The sequence below is a fragment of the Sinocyclocheilus anshuiensis genome, unplaced genomic scaffold (genome assembly GCF_001515605.1).
Source record: "Sinocyclocheilus anshuiensis isolate Anshui unplaced genomic scaffold, SAMN03320099.WGS_v1.1 scaffold1008, whole genome shotgun sequence".
In the NCBI taxonomy this organism is placed as follows: Eukaryota; Metazoa; Chordata; class Actinopteri; order Cypriniformes; family Cyprinidae; genus Sinocyclocheilus; species Sinocyclocheilus anshuiensis.
The window spans coordinates 196,369-217,723 of NW_015548267.1; the positions used below are offsets into that span (position 1 = coordinate 196,369).

At 39.3% G+C, this 21,355-nt stretch overlaps 3 protein-coding genes and 1 pseudogene across 3 annotated transcripts; all 4 read right to left on the minus strand.

Moving 5' to 3' along the window:
- Positions 1-434: 434 nt before the first annotated feature.
- On the minus strand, positions 435-3,006 carry LOC107655635 (protocadherin beta-16-like). The gene is made up of 2 exons (XM_016443201.1): positions 606-3,006; positions 435-452 (listed from the first exon to the last, which is right to left on the minus strand). The coding sequence occupies exons 1-2, from the start codon at positions 3,003-3,005 to the stop codon at positions 435-437; spliced, it is 2,418 nt and encodes an 805-aa protein (XP_016298687.1). The 5' UTR covers position 3,006.
- Positions 3,007-4,718: 1,712 nt separating this feature from the next.
- LOC107655636 (protocadherin gamma-A5-like) lies at positions 4,719-14,212 on the minus strand (the record flags this gene model as incomplete). The annotated part of the gene is made up of 3 exons (XM_016443202.1): positions 4,719-4,751; positions 5,460-5,635; positions 13,123-14,212. Coding segments are annotated over 3 exons (1,299 nt in total), but the record flags the coding sequence as incomplete, so codon positions are not given.
- A 2,196-nt stretch (positions 14,213-16,408) lies between these two features.
- On the minus strand, positions 16,409-18,164 carry LOC107655637 (protocadherin gamma-A11-like). The gene has a single exon (XM_016443203.1). It carries the CDS (start codon positions 18,038-18,040, stop codon positions 16,409-16,411), a length of 1,632 nt encoding a protein of 543 aa, XP_016298689.1. The 5' UTR covers positions 18,041-18,164.
- Positions 18,165-18,258: 94 nt separating this feature from the next.
- LOC107655638 (protocadherin beta-4-like) overlaps positions 18,259-21,355 on the minus strand; it is a 5,829-nt pseudogene continuing 2,732 nt past the window's right edge.

Genomic DNA, 21,355 nt, shown 5'->3' on the forward strand with positions numbered 1-21,355 from the left:
ACAAATTAAAGTTTGTGTCGTTTAACTGTGATCAGAAGGATAGACAGACAAACTTCAGAAAAAAAAACCTAACTAAAAAACATGGTCTCCTCTAAAAGATGCATCAGAATACACGAGGAAAATGACCGCTTCTCTGCATTTCAGGACCATGGTCAGGGAAGCTCAAGTTTCTCACTAAATGACAAAGACAAGCATAACAGTCGTGCAGAAAAAAAGTTAAGATCAAATAAAAATTGAAAATGTTAAATCGCTAGTCTATATATCAGTGACAATGTGTCATATTACCTCGGACTTAAAAGGATTAATAATAATAATAATAATAACTAATATATAAAAATAAATATATAAATAAACTTCTATTTTCTATTTAATTATTTCTATTTTAAGAAATAGAGAATAATAATTTGAGTAATAGAAATGCAGAAAATATACAACTATAAAAACTGGCCAAACTATAATATAAGATCAAAATACACCATTATTTAATTGTCAACTTCTTAAATTTACAGAAACGAAATATTTCACAAAACTAATCAGAAATTATTAACTATGAAAAACAATGTGTTAAAATATCAATACAAATTAGCTGTAAAAATATTTCTCACCTGATCGTCACAATCGTCAAAGTTCAGTCTCTCCCTTTGCGCATGCGTCAGTGTCTGTGTCCCGCTGCTGTCCAGACTAATGATGCTCTCACTGCAAGGTCTGCCGTATTTCAGATCACTCTTTCTGGAGTCAGTGGTTCTGCAAACCTCATAATTGTACACGTGCTGTAAAGTTCCTGTGCCCCCTACGTCTGCGTAAAGAGGCGGATAATACGGAATAACTGGAAGATTCGCTCCAGATTTGTAAAACATCCGCTCGCGTCTCCATCTGTAGCATTTGACTGACAGTATGGCAATGATAGACACGATAAAGAGAAACGAAACTACAGCCAAGGCCAAGACCAGATAGAAAGTCAGGTTGTCGTTGTAGTCCTTGTCGTGCGGAAAGTCAGTGAACTCCGAGAGCACTTCAGGGAAGCTGTCCGCCACCGCCACGTTAACATTGACTGTAGCTGATCGAGAGGGCTGCCCGTTGTCCTCCACTACAACAGTGAGTCTTTGTTTCACAGCATCTTTATCTGTCACTTGGCGCACAGTTCTTATTTCTCCATTCTGTAAGCCCACTTCAAACAGCGCCCTGTCTGTGGCTTTCTGCAGTTTATATGAGAGCCAGGCATTCTGTCCAGAGTCCACATCAACAGCCACCACTTTAGTCACCAGATAACCCACATCTGCCGAACGAGGCACTATTTCAGCCACCACAGAAGCGCCTGACTGGACCGGATACAGAACCTGAGGCGCGTTGTCATTCTGGTCCTGAATCATTATTTTCACACTCACGTTGCTGCTGAGAGGAGGAGAGCCTCCGTCCTGCGCTTTTACGCGGAACTGGAAATCTTTGATCTGCTCGTAATCGAAAGATCGCACTGCATGTATGACTCCACTATCAGCACTAACGGACACTAACGATGAGACTGGCACTCCGTTAGCCGACGAGTCCTCCAGTATGTAAGATACACGGGCATTCTGGTTAAAATCTGCGTCTCTGGCTCTGACTGTGAATATGGAAAGACCCGGTGTGTTGTTTTCTTGAACAGAGGCCTCATATGAGCTCTTGTCAAAGACAGGCGCGTTATCATTCACATCTGATATCTGTAAGGAGAGAGTGACGCTGCTGGAGAGAGAGGGCACGCCCTCATCCGCGCACGTCACACTGATGTTATACTCAGAATCGCGCTCTCGGTCTAAATCACCATCTGTGACTAAACTGAAGAAATTGGCATTTGTCGACTTCAAGGTAAAAGGAATGTTCTCAATAATTGAACAATCAATTTGACCATTTTCTCCTGCATCTGGGTCTTGTGCGTTTATCACAGTCACAACAGTTCCAGAATTAGAGTTTTCTGATATTGTGGTTAATTTAGACATGATGTTGATCATTGGTTTATTGTCATTTATATCAATCACATCCAGAACGATCTTACAAGAATCAGTCAGACCTCCGTCATCGCCCGCCTGTACATGAATTTGATAGTGGCGAGCTTTCTCGTAATCTATATTCCCCGTTACTCTCACCTCACCGTTTGTTTCGTTAATTTCAAACAACTCCGGAACATTATCGAGGGTATTTGTAATAGCATATGCAATTTTGCCGTTAGATCCCTCATCCAAATCAGAAGCCCTCACCGTCGTCACAACTGTGCCTTTTAGAGCATTCTCGGTAATACTCGCTTTATATATTTCCTGCGTACAAACAGGCGCGTTGTCGTTGACATCTAAAACAGTAATTTGTATCTGCGCAGCACCAGACAATTGTGGATCGCCTCCATCTATCGCTTTCAGAACCAGAGATAAATGCTCTTGCTTTTCACGATCAAGAGGCTTTTGAAGAACCATTTTTACCAGCTTACTACCGTCAATTTGACTCTGTAATTTTAATGAAAAGTTATCAGTGGGCGTTAATATATAAGTCTGAAGGCCGTTTATTTCGACATCTAAATCCATCGCTCTCTCTAAAACAAAAACTGCCCCAGTCGCAGCTGACTCACTAATTCTGAATCTCATCTCAGTTCGTTTAAAAGATGGCGAATGGTCATTTATATCTGTAACTTCGACTGTAATGGAGTAAAACTCTATTGGATTTTCTAAAATAATCTGAAAATGTAGTGCGCAAGGCGTTGTCTGTCCGCATAGCGCCTCTCGGTCTATTCTCTCTTTGATAAGGAGGACTCCCCTTTCTTTATTCAGCTCGATGTATTCAGCGCTGTCTCCTGTATAAATACGCGCTTTACCCGATTTCAGTCTCTTTAAATCTAAACCTAAATCCTGCGCTATGTTCCCGACTAAAGAACCTTTCGCCATTTCCTCGGGAATGGAGTAACTGACCTGCCCGAGAGCCGAACTGAGAGAGAGAAACCAAATAAACAGCAGTACTTGCCGCGCCATTGTTCTGTCCGACATTTTGCAGAGGACCGAGGGAATATTAAGGCAGAAAACAAATCAGTCCAAGAAGCTGGAGGACATGATGTATATATCCAAAGTGACAAGAACTAACAAAAGTGTATGAAATTTCAGAAATAAGGATTATTAATACAGTATCTCCGTAATTCGTTTTCTCTCTCCTCATCAGACTGTGCTCTCAGCTTCTGTCTCTCTCTAATAATATGGAGATGATGGGGGTGGAACTGCAGCAGATCTGCTCTTTAAACTCACATATTGACGAACAGCGGCACTAAGAGTCCAGTCTGTTGAACTACAGAAACAACCCAATCGTTTCAGGGCGTTTTCCCACAGTATGAGACGTGTTTTAGAGTTATTTTCCATTATAAATGCAAAACAACAACAAAACAAAATAAATAAATAATTAAATACACAGCAGTTACGGATGTTAATCAAAATACAATTATCTAACAATGAAATATGAATGCACTATTTCGTGTAAACACAAAATGTTAAGAAATAAGTATAAAAATCACAAAACATAACAGGATTAAATATGGCATTAGAATGAACTTGCAAGCTTGAAATATATAATCAACATGAAATATATGAATATGAACGAATGCTACTCTTATTAAAAGGGTCATGAACTGAGAAATAAAAATTCCCTTGATTTTTTGACATTTTAGAGGTACACAAAGTATGATTTGCAGGTCCACAGTTTCGATAAATAAAGCCTAATTTTCGCATAATTTCTTAAGGGATATTATGTTGTGAATTCAAAACAATTTTAACATGCTGCAAGATTTGAAAACTGATACATTTGAACGTTGTTGTCACATATCAGCTTCATATGCATGAGTTTTCTAATGCAGTTGATTCGCTCGGTAGCTCACTCGATGCGGCGTTACACGGTTCGAACCCCGTGAAACTACGGCTCGACAAAACAGCTCTAATTCGCATAAGGAAGTTAAAATAGCAAGGCTGCATCAATTAATGCGCTTTTATTTCACTTTTGCATTTGTTAACACTATCTCATAGGTTTAGGGTTGGGTTTGGTGTAGAGGATATTTCCAACATGATAGAGCATTAACTTTTAGCGCCACTACTCGAATTTTTCAATTATGAACCACCGCAATACGTACCCGAAGCAACGTAACACAAACACAGCAATACGTGCCTATATCAACGTAACAAATACATGCCAGGGTCACGTATTGAACCCGCGTTTTAGCGCCACTCACTGGACATTTCACTTTGAAACTGCCGCGAAACGTGCAGTAAGGTACCTAATAACGGTGTTGCAGAAATTTATTTAGAGGCACGTATTTCGAATGAGCCTGGTTTGGTTTTTATTATGTGGTCACTACTGCTTTGTCTGTTATTACATATCGTTTGATATGTACTGAGTATTTATGCGTTTTTAACCTACAATCCGCCACGCCTATTCAAACAGAGCGTTCCGATGAGGGAGGAGAAAACAGGACAGAAAATAGCCTATTACTTCTAAATTATGATTTTTGTAATGTAAAAAAATCTTGATAACATTGTAAGTGGACCTCATAGAACAGTATAAGATTAAAAAAAAGTCAGTTCATGACCCCTTTAATACTACATAAAATGAGACACTGGAAGGACTTAAAAATTCTAGAAGATATGTTCCAAAGAATGGAGGTAAGGAAGAAAAAAATAGTATAAAGAATGCAAGACTATACATTTCAGCACCACGGCCAGTTACGATGACTCAAGTTGCACTTTAACTGCTGTCTTGACAACCACAGATTAAAGATCCCTAAACATGTACAGAAGGGCGGGGAAAAAGAAAACATACCAAAATGATTGTGGCGTTCAAAACTGTAAAATATCTTTCCAGCTGATAACACCACTTACCAATTATTACAAAAGAGGCGCCTTTGATGATCCGAAATGGTCATAAAGAGGCACAAACGAGATTCAACGTTTTAATCTATTGCTAAATAATATGAAGTTTTATAATACCTTAACCATTATACATACAGAATATCACACACCAAAATAATAATAATACTAATAAATCAAATACAAAAATATCTGAACTGTATAAATTATATATTGTAAAATTACTTAAGGAAGTGATCGAAAACAATTGTTTTAGATTTGTATACATAAAAGAGGCTGAAGTACCCTGATTTAACTAACACTAAAACCAACTTAAAATACGAAATACGTCAGTAGAAAACTTATATAAGCCCAGTGACATCAACACAAGAAAATTAATAGCATGTTAATACTTCAGTACATTCGCTCTTCTATCTGAAACTACGACACCGATGTCAACATGAAAACAACAGCCTAAGTGTAAGAGAGGCAACTTACTTGTAATTGCATGTAAAAATGAAAATGTTTTCCAGAATACAGAACGTGACTCAGTTCGAAAACATTGGTAAGCAATCTTATCGAATGCGTTCCAGTCAATAAATAAATAAATACCCTCACCTGATCATCAAAATCTTCCTTGACCAGTTTTCCTCTTTGCGCATGCGTGAGTGTCTGTGTTCCGCTGCTGTCCAGCCTAATGATGCTCTCACTGCAAGGTCTGCCGTATTTCAGATCACTCTTTCTGGAGTCAGTGGTTCTGCAAACCTCATAATTGTACACGTGCTGTAAAGTTCCTGTGCCCCCTACGTCTGCGTAAGAGGAGGGGAGCCTCCGTCCTGCGCTTTTACGCGGAAAGTGAAATCTTTGATCTGCTCGTAATCGAAAGATCGCACTGAATGTATGACTCCACTATCAGCACTAACGGACACTAACGAGGAGACCGGCACTCCGTTAACCGACGAGTCCTCCAATATGTAAGACACACGGGCATTCTGCTTAAAATCTGCGTCTCTGGCTCTGACTGTGAATATGGAAAGACCTGGTGTGTTGTTTTCTTGAACAGAGGCCTCGTATGAGCATTTGTCAAAGACAGGCGCGTTATCATTCACATCTGATATCTGTAAGGAGAGAGTGACGCTGCTGGAGAGAGAGGGCACGCCCTCATCCGCGCACGTCACACTGATGTTATACTCAGACTCGCGCTCTCGGTCTAAATCACCATCTGTGACTAAACTGAAGAAATTAGCATTTGTCGACTTCAAGGTAAAAGGAATGCTCCCAAGAATTGAACAATCAATTTTACCGTTTTCTCCTGCATCTGGGTCTTGTGCGTTTATCACAGTTACAACAGTTCCAAGATTAGAGTTTTCTGATATTGTGGTTAATTTAGACATGATGTTGATCATTGGTTTATTGTCATTTATATCAATCACATCCAGAACGATCTTACAAGAATCAGTCAGACCTCCGTCATCGCCCGCCTGTACATGAATTTGATAGTGGCGAGCTTTCTCGTAATCTATATTCCCCGTTACTCTCACCTCACCGTTTGTTTCGTTAATTTCAAACAACTCCGGAACATTATCGAGGGTATTTGTAATAGCATATGTAATTTTGCCGTTAGATCCCTCATCCAAATCAGAAGCCCTCACCGTCGTCACAACTGTGCCTTTGAGAGCATTCTCGGTGATACTCGCTTTATATATTTTATGCGTACAAACAGGCGCATTATCGTTCACATCTAAAACAGTAATTTGTATCTGCGAAGTACCAGACAATTGTGGATCGCCTCCATCTATCGCTGTCAGAACCAGAGACAAGTGCTCTTGCTTTTCACGATCGAGAGGTTTCTGAAGAACCATTTCTACTAACTTACTACCGTCTGCCTGAGTCTGTAATTTTAATGAAAAGTTATCAGTGGGCGTTAATATATAAGTCTGAAGGCCGTTTATTTCGACATCTAAATCCATCGCTCTCTCTAAAACAAAAACTGCCCCAGTTGCAGCTGACTCACTAATTCTGAATCTCATCTCAGTTCGTTTAAAAGATGGCGAATGGTCATTTATATCTGTAACTTCGACTGTAATGGAGTAAAACTCTATTGGATTTTCTAAAATAATCTGGAAATGTAGTGCGCAAGGCGTTGTCTGTCCGCATAGCGCCTCTCGGTCTATTCTCTCTTTGATAAGGAGGACTCCTCTTTCTTTATTCAGCTCGATGTATTCGGCACTGTCTCCTGTATAAATACGCGCTTTACCCGATTTCAGTCTCTTTAAATCTAAACCCAAATCCTGCGCTATGTTCCCGACTAAAGAGCCTTTCGCCATTTCCTCAGGAATGGAGTAACTGACCTGCCCGAGAGCCGAACTGAGAGAGAGAAACCAAATAAACAGCAGTACTTGCCGCGCCATTGTTCTGTCCGACATTTTGCAGAGGACCATAGAGGGACTATTAAGGCAGATAACAAATCAATCCAAGAAGATGGAGAAAATGTATAAATCCAAAGTGACAAAAATTAAGAAAGTCTGTAATCCCAGAAGTATACTGAATAGAGTATCTCCGTGATTTGTCTTCGTTCTCCTTCTCAGACTGTGCTCTCAGCTTCTCTCTCTCTCTCTAATAATATGGAGATGATGGGGGTGGAACTGCAGCAGATCTGCTCTCTAAACTGACATATTGAGATACATTTTTAGTTAAGTGTCAGACTTGTCTGAGAACATCAATTTGCTAAACAAAGTTCTGAAGTATAACACCAACAAATGTCTATCATAATACAAATATACTTCAAAAGAAAATGTGAGTTTTTGTAAATAAAAATTTAAGGTAAAAAAGGAAACAATTTCGTGTTGGCTCAAAGTTTTTTTTTTTTTTTTTTTTTAGATCAGGTATCAACACTGATCAGACAAAGAGGGAGAAATACCTAAAATATAATTATCCACATAAATATCCAATCATAAATTAAATCTTGTCTAATTTAACCTTGAACAGGAGAACAGGGCTGCGTTTCCCGGTAACGTTGTCTCTTAGCGCGCTACGAAGACTCTAAAGGTATACTTAACTAAGAATGTTTCAGGAAACACGTATTAATGATAAGGTAAGGTACAACTTAAGAACGACGTAGCGTTAAGTGGGTTTCGGGAAACGCAGTCCAGATCAATAAGCTGTTGAAAATCTCCAAAAGATCGTCTGCTATAAAGAGATACAGCTGAATAAATGAGGTAAATTTTCGCATCGCCGCAATTCAGGACCATGGACAAGGAAGCAAATGCAAACGTTGACTAGAGTCTCTCACTTCTTGACAAAAATAAGTTAAAGTATTGCGCAAAAAAAAAAAAAGAAAAAGAGTTGTAATTGTAAATAACCAACTGAAAGACCCAGGATAATAATGTTAACGTGGAGACTGAATTACTAGACTTTATTTCAGCGGCAGCGTTCCATATACTGTAAGATTGAACTGAAAAAAAAAAAAGTAAAAGAATAAAAAGGAACTTCCACTTAATGTATGAAAGGGGGAAAAGCCTGAAAATCGTTCTGAAACTGAAAAGTTAAGGAGTCGTTTTCTTTTATGGCTGTACAGGAAAAGATGATATAATAACAACACACCACTAACAAGAGAGAAGACCTATTCGAAAAACAACTGCAAAAAAAAAAGGCGAAAAAAAGTCGAAACGTGAAAAAAAGTTCACCAAACTATAATTAAATACAACAGCATGTGATTGGTATCATATTCTGTTGAAATTATTTAAAAGTCAGTGTCTTAGAATTGCAGAAACTACTCATTTCAGAAGACCAGTGCAGTTCAAGCAAATATGCGCAACAACGTTTTAAAAATCGCATAAAAGAGCTGTAAAAAAAACCTATTCTCACCTTATCGTCACAATCATCAAAGTTCAGTCTCTCCCTTGCATGTATGAACGGTTTGAATGCTTTTGCAGTAAAAAAAATGTTGTAAACTGCTACACAAACTGGAAATAAAAATTCTCACCTGATCATCAAATTCTTTATTGATCAGTTTTCCTCTTTGCGCATGCGTGAGTGTCTGTGTCCCGCTGCTGTCCAGACTAACGATGCTCTCATTGCAAGGTCTGCCGTATTTCAGATCACTCTTTCTGGAGTCAGTGGTTCTGCAAACCTCATAATTGTACACGTGCTGTAAAGTTCCTGTGCCTGAATGATGAAATAATCATCTTTCTAAAGAACGGAAATGGTCTTAAAGTAGCAACACGAGATTCTTCAGATTATTTAAAAAACTGATAAAAGTATTTTTGAATCATATAGCTATTGTACACCTCACAGTAAAATCATTACAAAAAAAAAGAGAAAAGAAAAATCACAACTATTACTTGATAAATTAATTTGTGTATATATTAAAGAAAGTGATTAAAAAAAAAAAAACAATAATAAATGTGGGCAAGTTACATAAAGGAGGATGAAGTATGCATACATGAGCAGGAAAAACTCCCTCAACTGGAAATGGAACAAATCTTGCATTAAAGCACTAAAGCGAAAACCAATGTAACAAAAGAAATACAAAATAAGCAGAAAACCCACATTTGATCCGTAACATTAACACAGTAATATAAATAGCAGGGAAATACTTCAAACAACAGCAACAATGCCATCATGAAAACAACAGCCAAACTCGCTTGTTATTGTATGTAAAATTGGAAACATTTAAGATATATATGTATGAACGGTTTGGATGCTTTTGCAGTCAAAATGGGTTGTAAGCTGCAACACAAACTGTAAATAAAAATTCTCACCTGATCATCAAATTCTTCATTGATCAGTTTTCCTCTTTGCGCATGCGTGAGTGTCTGTGTTCCGCTGCTGTCCAGACTAATAATGCTCTCACTGCAAGGTCTGATGTATTTCAGATCACTCTTTCTGGAGTCAGTGGTTCTGCAAACCTCATAATTGTACACGTGCTGTAAAGTTCCTGTGCCCCCTACGTCTGCGTAAAGAGGCGGATAATACGGAATAACTGGAAGATTCGCTCCAGATTTGTAAAACATCCGCTCGCGTCTCCATCTGTAGCATTTGACTGACAGTATGGCAATGAATGTATGACTCCACTATCAGCACTAACGGACACTAACGATGAGACGGGAACTCCGTTAACCGACGAGTCCTCCAGTATGTAAGACACATGGGCATTCTGGTTAAAATCTGCGTCTCTGGCTCTGACTGTGAATATGGAAAGACCCGGTGTGTTGTTTTCTTGAACAGAGGCCTCATATGAGCTCTTGTCAAAGACAGGCGCGTTATCATTCACATCTGATATCTGTAAGGAGAGAGTGACGCTGCTGGAGAGAGAGGGCACGCCCTCATCCGCGCACGTCACACTGATGTTATACTCAGACTCGCGCTCTCGGTCTAAATCACCATCTGTGACTAAACTGAAGAAATTGGCATTCGTCGACCTCAAGGTAAAAGGAATGTTCTCATTAACTGAACACTGAACTTTCCCATTTTCTCCCGAATCAAGATCCTGAACATTTATCATTGTAACCACCGTCTCAGACGCGGGATTTTCAGCTATCACGTTTGTTTTGGACATAATATTGATCACTGGCTCATTATCATTGATATCAATTACATCAACTATAATTTTACACGAATCAGTCAGACCACCATGATCACTCGCTTGAACGCTTATCTCGTAACTGCGAGCTTTTTCAAAGTCTATTACTCCGACCACTGTAACTTGACCAGTATCTTGATTTATGCCAAATAACTGCCTGGCATCATCCTGTCTGTTTGCAATAGAATACTCTATTTTACTATTTATTCCCTCGTCGGGGTCAGTTGCACTCACTGTTGACACTACAGTGTATTTTGGCGCATTCTCTGTGACAGTCGCTTTATAAACTGACTGTAAGAAAACAGGAGCATTGTCGTTTACGTCTAAAACTGTGATGTGGATCTCTATACTGCCAGACAACTGAGGATCTCCCCCATCAATGGCTGTGAGCACTAATTTTATATCATGCTGTTTTTCACGATCTAAAGGCTTTTTAAGAACAATTTCTACATTTTTTCCGTCTCCTGGTTGATTTTTAAATATAAGATTAAAATTATCAGTAGGTTTTAGCGTATAGCTTTGAAGGCCGTTGATTCCCACATCGAGATCTATAGCAGGCTCTAACATAAATTTAGATCCTAAAACTGCAGATTCGCTAATTCTAAAAATAATTATACTCTTCTCAAAACTGGGAGTGTTGTCATTAATATCTATTATTTCAATGGTGATGCTAAAAAATTCCATTGGGTTTTCGAGAATAATCTGAAAATGTAGGGCGCAAGGCGTTGTCTGTCCGCATAGCGCCTCTCGGTCTATTCTCTCTTTGATAAGGAGGACTCCTCTTTCTTTATTCAGCTCGATGTATTCAGCGCTGTCTCCTGTATAAATACGCGCTTTACCCGATTTCAGTCTCTTTAAATCTAAACCCAAATCCTGCGCTATGTTCCCGACTAAAGAGCCTTTCGCCATTTCCTCAGGAATGGAGTAACTGACCTGCCCGAGAGCCGAACTGAGAGAGAGAAACCAAATAAACAGCAGTACTTGCCGCGCCATTGTTCTGTCCGACATTTTGCATTAGACTACGGAAGGAAGATTCAAGCAGAAAAAAAAAAATCAATCCAAAAAGCTGGAGGAAATCATGTATAAATCCAAAGTGACGAGAGTTAACAAAAAAGTCTGTAAGTCAATGAAGAGGGTACTAAATACAGTATCTTCGTGATTTGTCTTCTCTCTTCTTTTCAGACTGTGCTCTCAGCTTCTGTCTCTCTAATAATATGGAGATAATGGGGGTGGAATTGCAGCAGATCTGCTCTTTAAACTCACATATTGACCAACAGCGGCACTAAGAGTCCAGTCTGATGAACTACAGAAATTACCAAATAGTTTTTTTTTCTACACTACGAGACATGATTTCGAATTATTCCACATTGTAAAAATAATTAAAATACAGCCGTTGCGATTGTCATTCAACATACAATTATCTAAAAATGAGTTATGATTGCAGGATTTCCTTTAAACAAATGATAAAAGTAACAAACAAACAAACAAATAAATAAATAAAGTGAATTAAATGAGATACTGAATTAGCACAAACTTAGATGTGCCCTTAACGGAATAGTAGAGAGAAACATGAAATATATAACTATGAACGAATGCGATACTTTTAAATTCTATACATATTGAGGAACATATTGGAAAGACGCAGAAGTTCTAAGATATGCTCTAACGGACGGAGGTAAGGGGGAAAAATATGCCGAAGAATCAACCTTTCAGCACCACGGTCAGTTACTAATATTGCATTTGAGTTCTGCTGGTGTTCACAAGCATATTTGAAAGTTCCTCAAAACAGTCTTAAAAACGCATTGTGGATTTAAAAACTATGAAATACGGATATAGCAGAAAAACCACTTAACAGAGTAGAAAGATTATTTCAGGCATTTCTGAAGACCGAAAATTGTCTAAAAGTAGCTACGCGAGATTCTCCAGATTATTTAACAACCGATAAAATATTTTTACAATCATATAACTATTGTACATACACCTCACACACAATCTTGTATTAAAGCACTAAAGCTAAAACCAACGTAACAAAATAAATACAGAAGCAGAAAACCCACATCAGATCCGTAACATTAACACAAGAAAATAAATAACAGGGAAATACTTCAAACTACAGCAAGGATGCCATCATGAAAACAACAGCCTGATTATGTGAGTAGCAACTTGCTTGTTATTGTAAAAAAAAAAAAAAAAAAAAAAAAGTCGAAACGTGAAGAAAAGTTCACCAAACTATAATAAAATACAACAGCATGTGATTGGTATCATATTCTGTTTAAATTATTTAAAAGTCAGTGTCTTAGAATTGCAGAAACTACTCATTTCAGAAGACCAGTGCAGTTCAAGCAAATATGCGCAACAACTTTTAAAAATCGCATAAAAGAGCAGTAAAAAATCTATTCTCACCTTATCGTCACAATCATCAAAGTTCAGTCTCTCCCTTGCATGTATGAACGGTTTGAATGCTTTTGCAGTAAAAAAAATGTTGTAAACTGCTACACAAACTGGAAATAAAAATTCTCACCTGATCATCAAATTCTTTATTGATCAGTTTTCCTCTTTGCGCATGCGTGAGTGTCTGTGTTCCGCTGCTGTCCAGACTAATAATGCTCTCACTGCAAGGTTTGCCGTATTTCAGATCACTCTTTCTGGAGTCAGTGGTTCTGCAAACCTCATAATTGTACACGTGCTGTAAAGTTCCTGTGCCCCCTACGTCTGCGTAAAGAGGCGGATAATACGGAATAACTGGAAGATTCGCTCCAGATTTGTAAAACATCCGCTCGCGTCTCCATCTGTAGCATTTGACTGACAGTATGGCGATGATAGACACGATAAAGAGAAACGAAACTACAGCCAAGGCCAAGACCAGATAGAAAGTCAGGTTGTCGTTGTAGTCCTTGTCGTGCGGAAAGTCAGTGAACTCCGAGAGCACTTCAGGGAAGCTGTCCGCCACCGCCACGTTAACATTGACTGTAGCTGATCGAGAGGGCTGCCCGTTGTCCTCCACTACAACAGTGAGTCTTTGTTTCACAGCATCTTTATCTGTCACTTGGCGTACAGTTCTTATTTCTCCATTCTGTAAGCCCACTTCAAACAGCGCCCTGTCTGTGGCTTTCTGCAGTTTATATGAGAGCCAGGCATTCTGTCCAGAGTCCACATCAACAGCCACCACTTTAGTCACCAGATAACCCACATCTGCAGAACGAGGCACTATTTCAGCCACCACAGAAGCGCCTGACTGGACCGGATACAGAACCTGAGGCGCGTTGTCATTCTGGTCCTGAATCATTATTTTCACGCTCACGTTGCTGCTGAGAGGAGGAGAACCTCCGTCCTGCACTTTTATGCGGAACTGGAAATCTTTGATCTGCTCGTAATCGAAAGATCGCACAGCGTGTATGACTCCACTATCAGCACTAACGGACACTAACGAGGAGACGGGCACTCCTTTAACCGACGAGTCCTCCAGTATGTAAGACACACGGGCATTTTGGTTAAAATCTGCGTCGCTGGCTCTGACTGTGAATATGGAAAGACCCGGTGTGTTGTTTTCTTGAACAGAGGCCTCATATGAGCTCTTGTCAAAGACAGGCGCGTTATCATTCACATCTGATATCTGTAAGGAGAGAGTGACGCTGCTGGAGAGAGAGGGCACGCCCTCATCCGCGCACGTCACACTGATGTTATACTCAGACTCGCGCTCTCGGTCTAAATCACCTTCTGTAACGAGGCTGTAAAACCCGTCTGATGAAGAATGGATGATAAAAGGAATGTTTTCATTTAATTCACATTTTACGATTCCATTTTCATTTGTTCATTTAAGTGACAATTAACTTTGCCGCTTTCATTCGAGTCTAGGTCTTGAATATTTAATATTGCTAAAACATTGCCAGTTTTTGAATCCTCTGATATCTGGCTTGATTTTGAGATAATATTAATAGTGGGACTATTATCGTTTGTGTCAATAACGTCAACAATTATTTTACAGGAATCAGTATGACCGCCTTCATCTCGTGCCTGAACATCAATTTGATAATACTTACTTGTTTCATAATCTACGCCCACAATAAGCTTTACAACACCAGATTCAGGATCTATTTCAAAAATATCTGCCGCTTTGTCCGCAGTACTTGAAATGGAGAACGATATTCTACCATTTGCACCCTGGTCAGCATCAGAAGCACTAACTGTAGTTAAAACTGTGCCTTTTGGCGAATTTTCAGCTATGTTAGTTTTGTATACGGATTGTAAACACACAGGGGCGTTATCATTAGCATCTAAAACTGTAATATGTATCTTCATTGTACCAGACATTTGGGGTTCGCCTTCGTCGAATGCTGTTAAAAGTAAAGATATATGATCTTTTTTCTCTCGATCTAAGGGCGTTTGGAGAACCATTTCGACGGCTTTATTTCCATCGGGGAGATTCTGAAATTTTAAAACAAAATTATCTGTCGGCTCTAAAGAATAACTCTGCAGACCATTTCGACCGACGTCATGATCTATAGCCCTATCCAAAATAAATCTGGCACCTGATGAAGACAATTCATTAATTTCAAATCTCATCTCAGCCTTACTAAACATTGGTGCATTGTCATTTATATCTGTGACCTCAACTGTAACGCGGTACAACTGCATTGGATTTTCGAGAATAATCTGAAAATGTAGGGCGCAAGGCGTTGTCTGTCCGCATAGCGCCTCTCGGTCTATTCTGTCTTTGATAAGGATGACTCCTCTTTCTTTATTCAGCTCGATGTATTCAACGCTGTCTCCTGTATAAATACGCGCTTTACCCGATTTCAGTCTCTTTAAATCTAAACCTAAATCCTGTGCTATGTTCCCGACTAAAGAGCCTTTCGCCATTTCCTCATGAATGGAGTAACTGACCTGCCCGAGAGCCGAACTGAGAGAGAGAAACCAAATAAACAGCAGTACTTGCCGCGCCATTGTTCTGTCCGACATTTTTTGAGAAGACCACGGAAGAGAAGATTAAGGTAGAAAACAAATTAATCCAAAAAGCTGGAGGAAATCATGAAAAAATCCAAAGTGAAAAGTGGTGATAATAAGTCTGTAAATCCTAAAAATTATAATAAATACATTATCTCTGGGATGTGCCTTCTTTCTCCTTCTCAGACTGTGCTTTCAGCTTATGTCTCTCTCTAATAATATGGAGATGATGGGGGTGGAACTGCAGCAGATCTGCTCTCTAAACTGACATATTGACCAACAGCGGCACTGTGAGTTCAGTCTTATGAACTACAGAAATGAATACACGTATACTTGTTATTCTTATTATTTCAGACATCTACCGTTCAAAAGGCGACAAATTAAACAACATAAAATATAAACATGTCAGAAGTCAAAAAGATACATCATATAAAAATATATTAAATATATACACTATAAATATATTACATAATATACATTTGGATTGCAATGAATGTCTCCTAGAAAAGCAATTGGTTAGTCTTTAAATTGTCATGTATGCCTAATAAAAAAAACAGCATTTTTTTTTAATTATAGAGGAAAAATAAAAACATTCACGAATACAAATGACAAAATAACGTGTTTAAAACGTAAGCAATATGAGAAAACTATACTTCTCTAAGGGAGAAAAACGGACAGTCACAAAGAGGGACTAAAATATCCCACTGTCAGTATTTCAGCACCATGGTCAGTGAATCAAGACACATTTTCTACACGATGGTTTCAAACAATTAATATATTACACATGTACCATATGATAACTATCTAAATAACAAACGACAAAATGAGATGTAGTTTCAATTTGTTGAGAATGACCTTACTTGGTACAAAAAAAAAGTGTTTACAGAAAAACACAAAAGCAACGGTTGACTTAACAAATAGATTTCATATATGTACACACACACACACACACACACGAAAAAAAGAAGAAAAAACTCTAATATATGTTGCCGGGTAACAAAGAGTAGTTAGTCATCATAAGAATTGCCGGCGGTCATGCCTATCCGTCATTAGGAATGAAACTAAGCTGTTTAATTTGCTCATAATCAAATGAACGAACTGCATGTATTATGCCATTCTCGGAGTTTATGGACACGTAAGAGGAAATTGGCTCTCCACCAATTTGAGTATCTTCTAAAAAATACGACAATATGGAGTTTTGATTCCAGTCTAAATCTCTCGCAGTTACACTATATATGGACAGCCCTGGTTTGTTATTTTCAAGAATGTGTGTTGAATAGCTATTTCGATCGAAAACTGGCGCATTATCATTGATGTCAGAAACTTTGAGGCGTAGTGTTGTTGAGCTGGAGAGTGCAGGTGAACCTGAATCGGTCGCAATCACTGTTATATTATATTCTGACTGAGTTTCACGGTCAAGAAAGGCATCTGTGATCAAATTATAATAGTTCGAGAGGGACGATTTGATACTGAACGGGAAGTTTTTATCAATAGAACACATAACCTGTCCATTTCTTCCTGAGTCTGCGTCTTTTACATGAATTATTGCAATAGTAGTACTTGGAGGCGAATCTTCTGATATAGGGCTCGAGAGAGACATCACGTTTATCGCAGGTGCATTATCATTAATGTCAGTTACATCAATTATAAGTTTACTTGTGCTTGTCAGACCGCCTTGGTCTTTAGCCTTAACTCTTATTTCAAACCGCTTATCTTTCTCAAAATCAACATCACCTATAACAGTTATCTGACCTGTATTCCCGTCAATGTTAAAAATATCTTTAAATTGTTCTTTTATATCAGAAAACGAATAAAGTAATTGTCCGTTTGTACCACTATCTGCATCCGTCGCATTTACAGTGATTAGAGGAGTACCTTTTTCAGAATTTTCCATCACAGATGCCCTATAGACTGTCTGGTTAAAAACAGGTGCGTTGTCATTCGCATCTAAAACAGTAACATCTATATTAACAGAGCCAGACCTCTGCGGGCTTCCACCATCTACAGCGATCAGCTTCAGGGATAGATGAGGATGCTTCTCCCGGTCTAACGCTTTATCAAGAACCATCTCAACGTATTTACTGCCGTCTGGGTTTGAGTTTTGTTTAAGAACAAAATAATCATTTCGTGAGAGAATATAATTTTGCAAAGAATTCAGTTCTACGTCAGAGTCATACGCCCTTTCTAAAGCAAAACCCGAACCAAGAGCTGCCGATTCACTAATTTCAAAACTGATTTTATTATTTTCAAACACTGGAGAATTATCATTAACATCGGTGATTTCGACAGTAACCTGGTGCAGCTCCATTGGGTTCTCTAGAATAATCTCGAAGCTGAAGCTGCATGGCGTGATGTCGCCGCAAAGCTGTTCTCGGTCTATTCTCTCACTCACGACCAGAATCCCTTTGTCTGTTCTAAGCTCTGCGTACCGAGTGCTTTCTCCGGTCACGATACGCGCTCGACCCATTCGAAGCCTTTTCAAATCCAGCCCCAGATCTTGTGCTACATTACCAATAAGCGAGCCTTTACTCATTTCTTCAGGGATGGAGTAGCGAATTTGAGAGACGGCAAAAGGAATGTAGCACGAGATGAAAAACAATACTTGCCACTGCGGTTGGAAGAAAACACGCCATCGAGCGCATCCATTTCGATAAAAATCCTTAACAGCCATACTGATTTGCAAGCAAGTTCACCATTAATATTCCAATATGATAGAGCAATATTCCAAGGCAGGATTACAAAAACGTTTTGTATTCGTTTGGAAGAAAAATAGACAGAGAAAGTCACCCTCTCACCAACCCTTAAAGAATGAAACAGGGGAGTGAGCTGCGTCAAAGCGCGCACTGATGGGGTGGGTCCATGGTTTACTGTGAGACAAGCCTGCTGCACTTAAAGTATTTCATTGACCAACAGCGGCCCTTAGAGTTCAAAATAAGCATTAACAGAACGCAAACATTTCAACAGACAAAAGAAAAAAAGAATACTAAGAAAAATTTATGTAAATCGACAGCAGCGCTGTCCACTGAGGAAGTGCTGAAAAATATACAAGCTCCGCGCAGACATGTAACTATAAATGAGTAAAATGTGACACAGGTCCTTGTAACCTGAAAAACAAGTTGGAATGAATTCATGCAACGTTTCAAAGTTTATCACATTACCATATTATATTAACTGAGTACACAACAACAACAACAACAACAACAACAACAACAACAATAATAATAATAATAATATCTCACCTCTACTGGCGAATCTAATTCATCCAGCATGTTTTTCTCGCCGGGAGGGCGCTGCACTGTCAGTGTAGAATTAGGATCCACTATAAACACGTTCTGACTTGCAGGTCTGACAAACTTACAGTCACTGCTTCTGGAATCGGTCGTTCTGTAAACCTCATAATTATAGGCGTGCTGCAGAGTTCCTGTGCCAACAGTGTCCGCGTAACGCGGTGGATAATACGGAATAACTGGAAGATTGGACTTGAAAAACAGGCGAGATTGCCTCCATCTGTAGATTTTAACAGATATTATGACGACCAAACATGTTATGAAAAGAAATGAGACTGCGGCCAAGGCCAAGACCAGATAGAAAGTCAGGTTGTCGTTGTAGTCCTTGTCGTGCGAAAAGTCAGTGACCTCCGAGAGCACTTCAGGGAAGCTGTCCGCCACCGCAACATTAACATTGACTGTGGCTGATCGAGAGGGCTGCCCGTTGTCCTCCACTACAACAGTGAGTCTTTGTTTCACAGCATCTTTATCTGTCACTTGGCGTACAGTTCTTATTTCTCCATTCTGTAAGCCCACCTCAAAAAGCGCCCTGTCTGTGGCTTTCTGCAGTTTATATGAGAGCCAGGCATTCTGTCCAGAGTCCACATCAACAGCCACCACTTTAGTCACCAGATAACCCACAGCTGCCGACCGAGGCACTATTTCAGCCACCACAGAAGCGCCCGATTGGACCGGATACAGAACCTGAGGCGCGTTGTCGTTCTGATCTTGGATGAAAATGTTCACGGTTACGTTGCTACAAAGCGGAGGAGAGCCGCCATCCTGCGCTATAATTGTTACTTTAATGTTTTTGATCTGTTCATAATCAAAAGCTCGCACCGCGTGTACAACTCCGCTTTCTGCGTTAACGGAAACATACGTTCCTACAGGAGAGCCGCCAAAGTCATTTTCTTCCAGAATGTAAGATATACGCGCATTCTGATTTTCGTCCGGGTCACGAGCTCGGATTGAAAGAATAGAAACACCAGGTGAATTATTCTCTAACAAGTATGAATTATAAATACTCTGCTGAAAAACTGGGGGATTATCATTAACATCAGTTACTTTTAAATTAAATGTTTTTCTGCTTGTTAGTGGCGGCTTTCCGGAATCAGTGGCGATGACAGTTATGTTATACTCTGACAACTTCTCACGATCTAAAATAGCATTTATGACTAAAGAATAATAATTTCTTAAAGTCGATTTTATTGTAAAATCTTCAGATCCTTCGATAAAACAATTGACTTTGCCATTATCATCATTGTCTGAGTCCTTAACATTTATTATTGCAATTGTGGTATCAGGTGGAGCATTTTCAGATACTGTGTTCGAGAAAGACATTGTATTAATGACAGGTGCATTGTCGTTTACATCAATGACCTCTAGTGCAATTTTACTCGAATCAGTTAATCCACCCTGATCCCTAGCCTCAACTGTAAGTTCAAATTTAATATCTTTTTCATGATCAATTTCTCCAATAACAGAAACAATGCCAGTGTCGCTGTCAATGTTGAATAACTGCGCAGCGGTTCCTTTTTGTTTGTAGAAATTGTACGTTATTCGCCCATAAGAACTGGCGTCTGCATCTGTGGCGTTCACGGTAGTAACGTAAGTGCCCTTCGGTGCATTTTCCATCACAGATGCCCTATAGACTGTCTGGTTAAACACAGGTGCGTTGTCATTCGCATCTAAAACTGTAACCTCTATATTAACAGAGCCAGACCTCTGCGGGTTTCCGCCATCTACAGCGATCAGCTTTAGAGATAGATGAGGATGCTCCTCCCGGTCTAAGGCTTTCTGTAAAACCATTTCCGCGTATTTACTGCCGTCTGGATTTGAGTGCTGCTTTAAAACAAAATGATTATTTGTCGAGAAAATGTAATTCTGCAGTGAGTTCACGCCTACGTCGTGATCATCTGCGCTTTCCAATAAAAAGCGTGAACCAAGCGTTGCAGACTCGCTAATTTCGAATTTTAATTCTTTGTTCTGAAAGGACGGCGCGTGATCATTTTCATCCAATATTTCAACAGTAACTGGGTGCAGCTCCATTGGGTTCTCTAGAATGATCTCAAAGCTAAAGCTGCATGGTGTGACGTCGCCGCAAAGCTGTTCTCGGTCTATTCTCTCACTCACGACTAGAATCCCTTTGTCTGTTTTAAACTCAGCGTACTGAGTGCTTTCTCCGGTCACGATACGCGCTCGACCCGTTCGAAGCCTTTTCAAATCGAGCCCCAGATCTTGTGCTACATTACCTATGAGTGAGCCTTTCTTCATCTCCTCCAGAATCGAATATCGTATCTGTCCTCTTGCAGTGTAAATATAAAAAGAAAAAAACATCGATAACAGCCACATAATTTTCCATCGCCAAGACCGATGACCCCACTGAACCATAATAATCACAAGGTTAACCAATTGTAAATCCTATACGTTAAAAAGTTGAGATGTAATCCAAGATGTTGTGAGGAAATAATGCAATGAAAAATTTATTGCAAACCTTAGTGCCTTTTGCAAGCAACACTGAATAAAAATGTCGAGGCAGCCTTGCCCTCATCTGCCACAATGTAAGAAATTGGGGAGGGGTGAAGACTGCTGAATGACGAAGCACACCTTAAAATGTTTTACTGATCAACAGCGGCCCTTGCTGTTCAAAGTGAGCCAAAGCAAGGGACGAAATCTGTGATGTTTACCTATTTCCAATTTAATGATATCCTTTGTACTAT

Coding starts and splice junctions, on each gene's coding strand:
- LOC107655637 (XM_016443203.1), bottom strand. CDS start 18,040: ATGGCTGTTAAGGATTTTTATCGAAATGGATGCGCTCGATGGCGTGTT.
- LOC107655635 (XM_016443201.1), bottom strand. CDS start 3,005: ATGTCGGACAGAACAATGGCGCGGCAAGTACTGCTGTTTATTTGGTTT.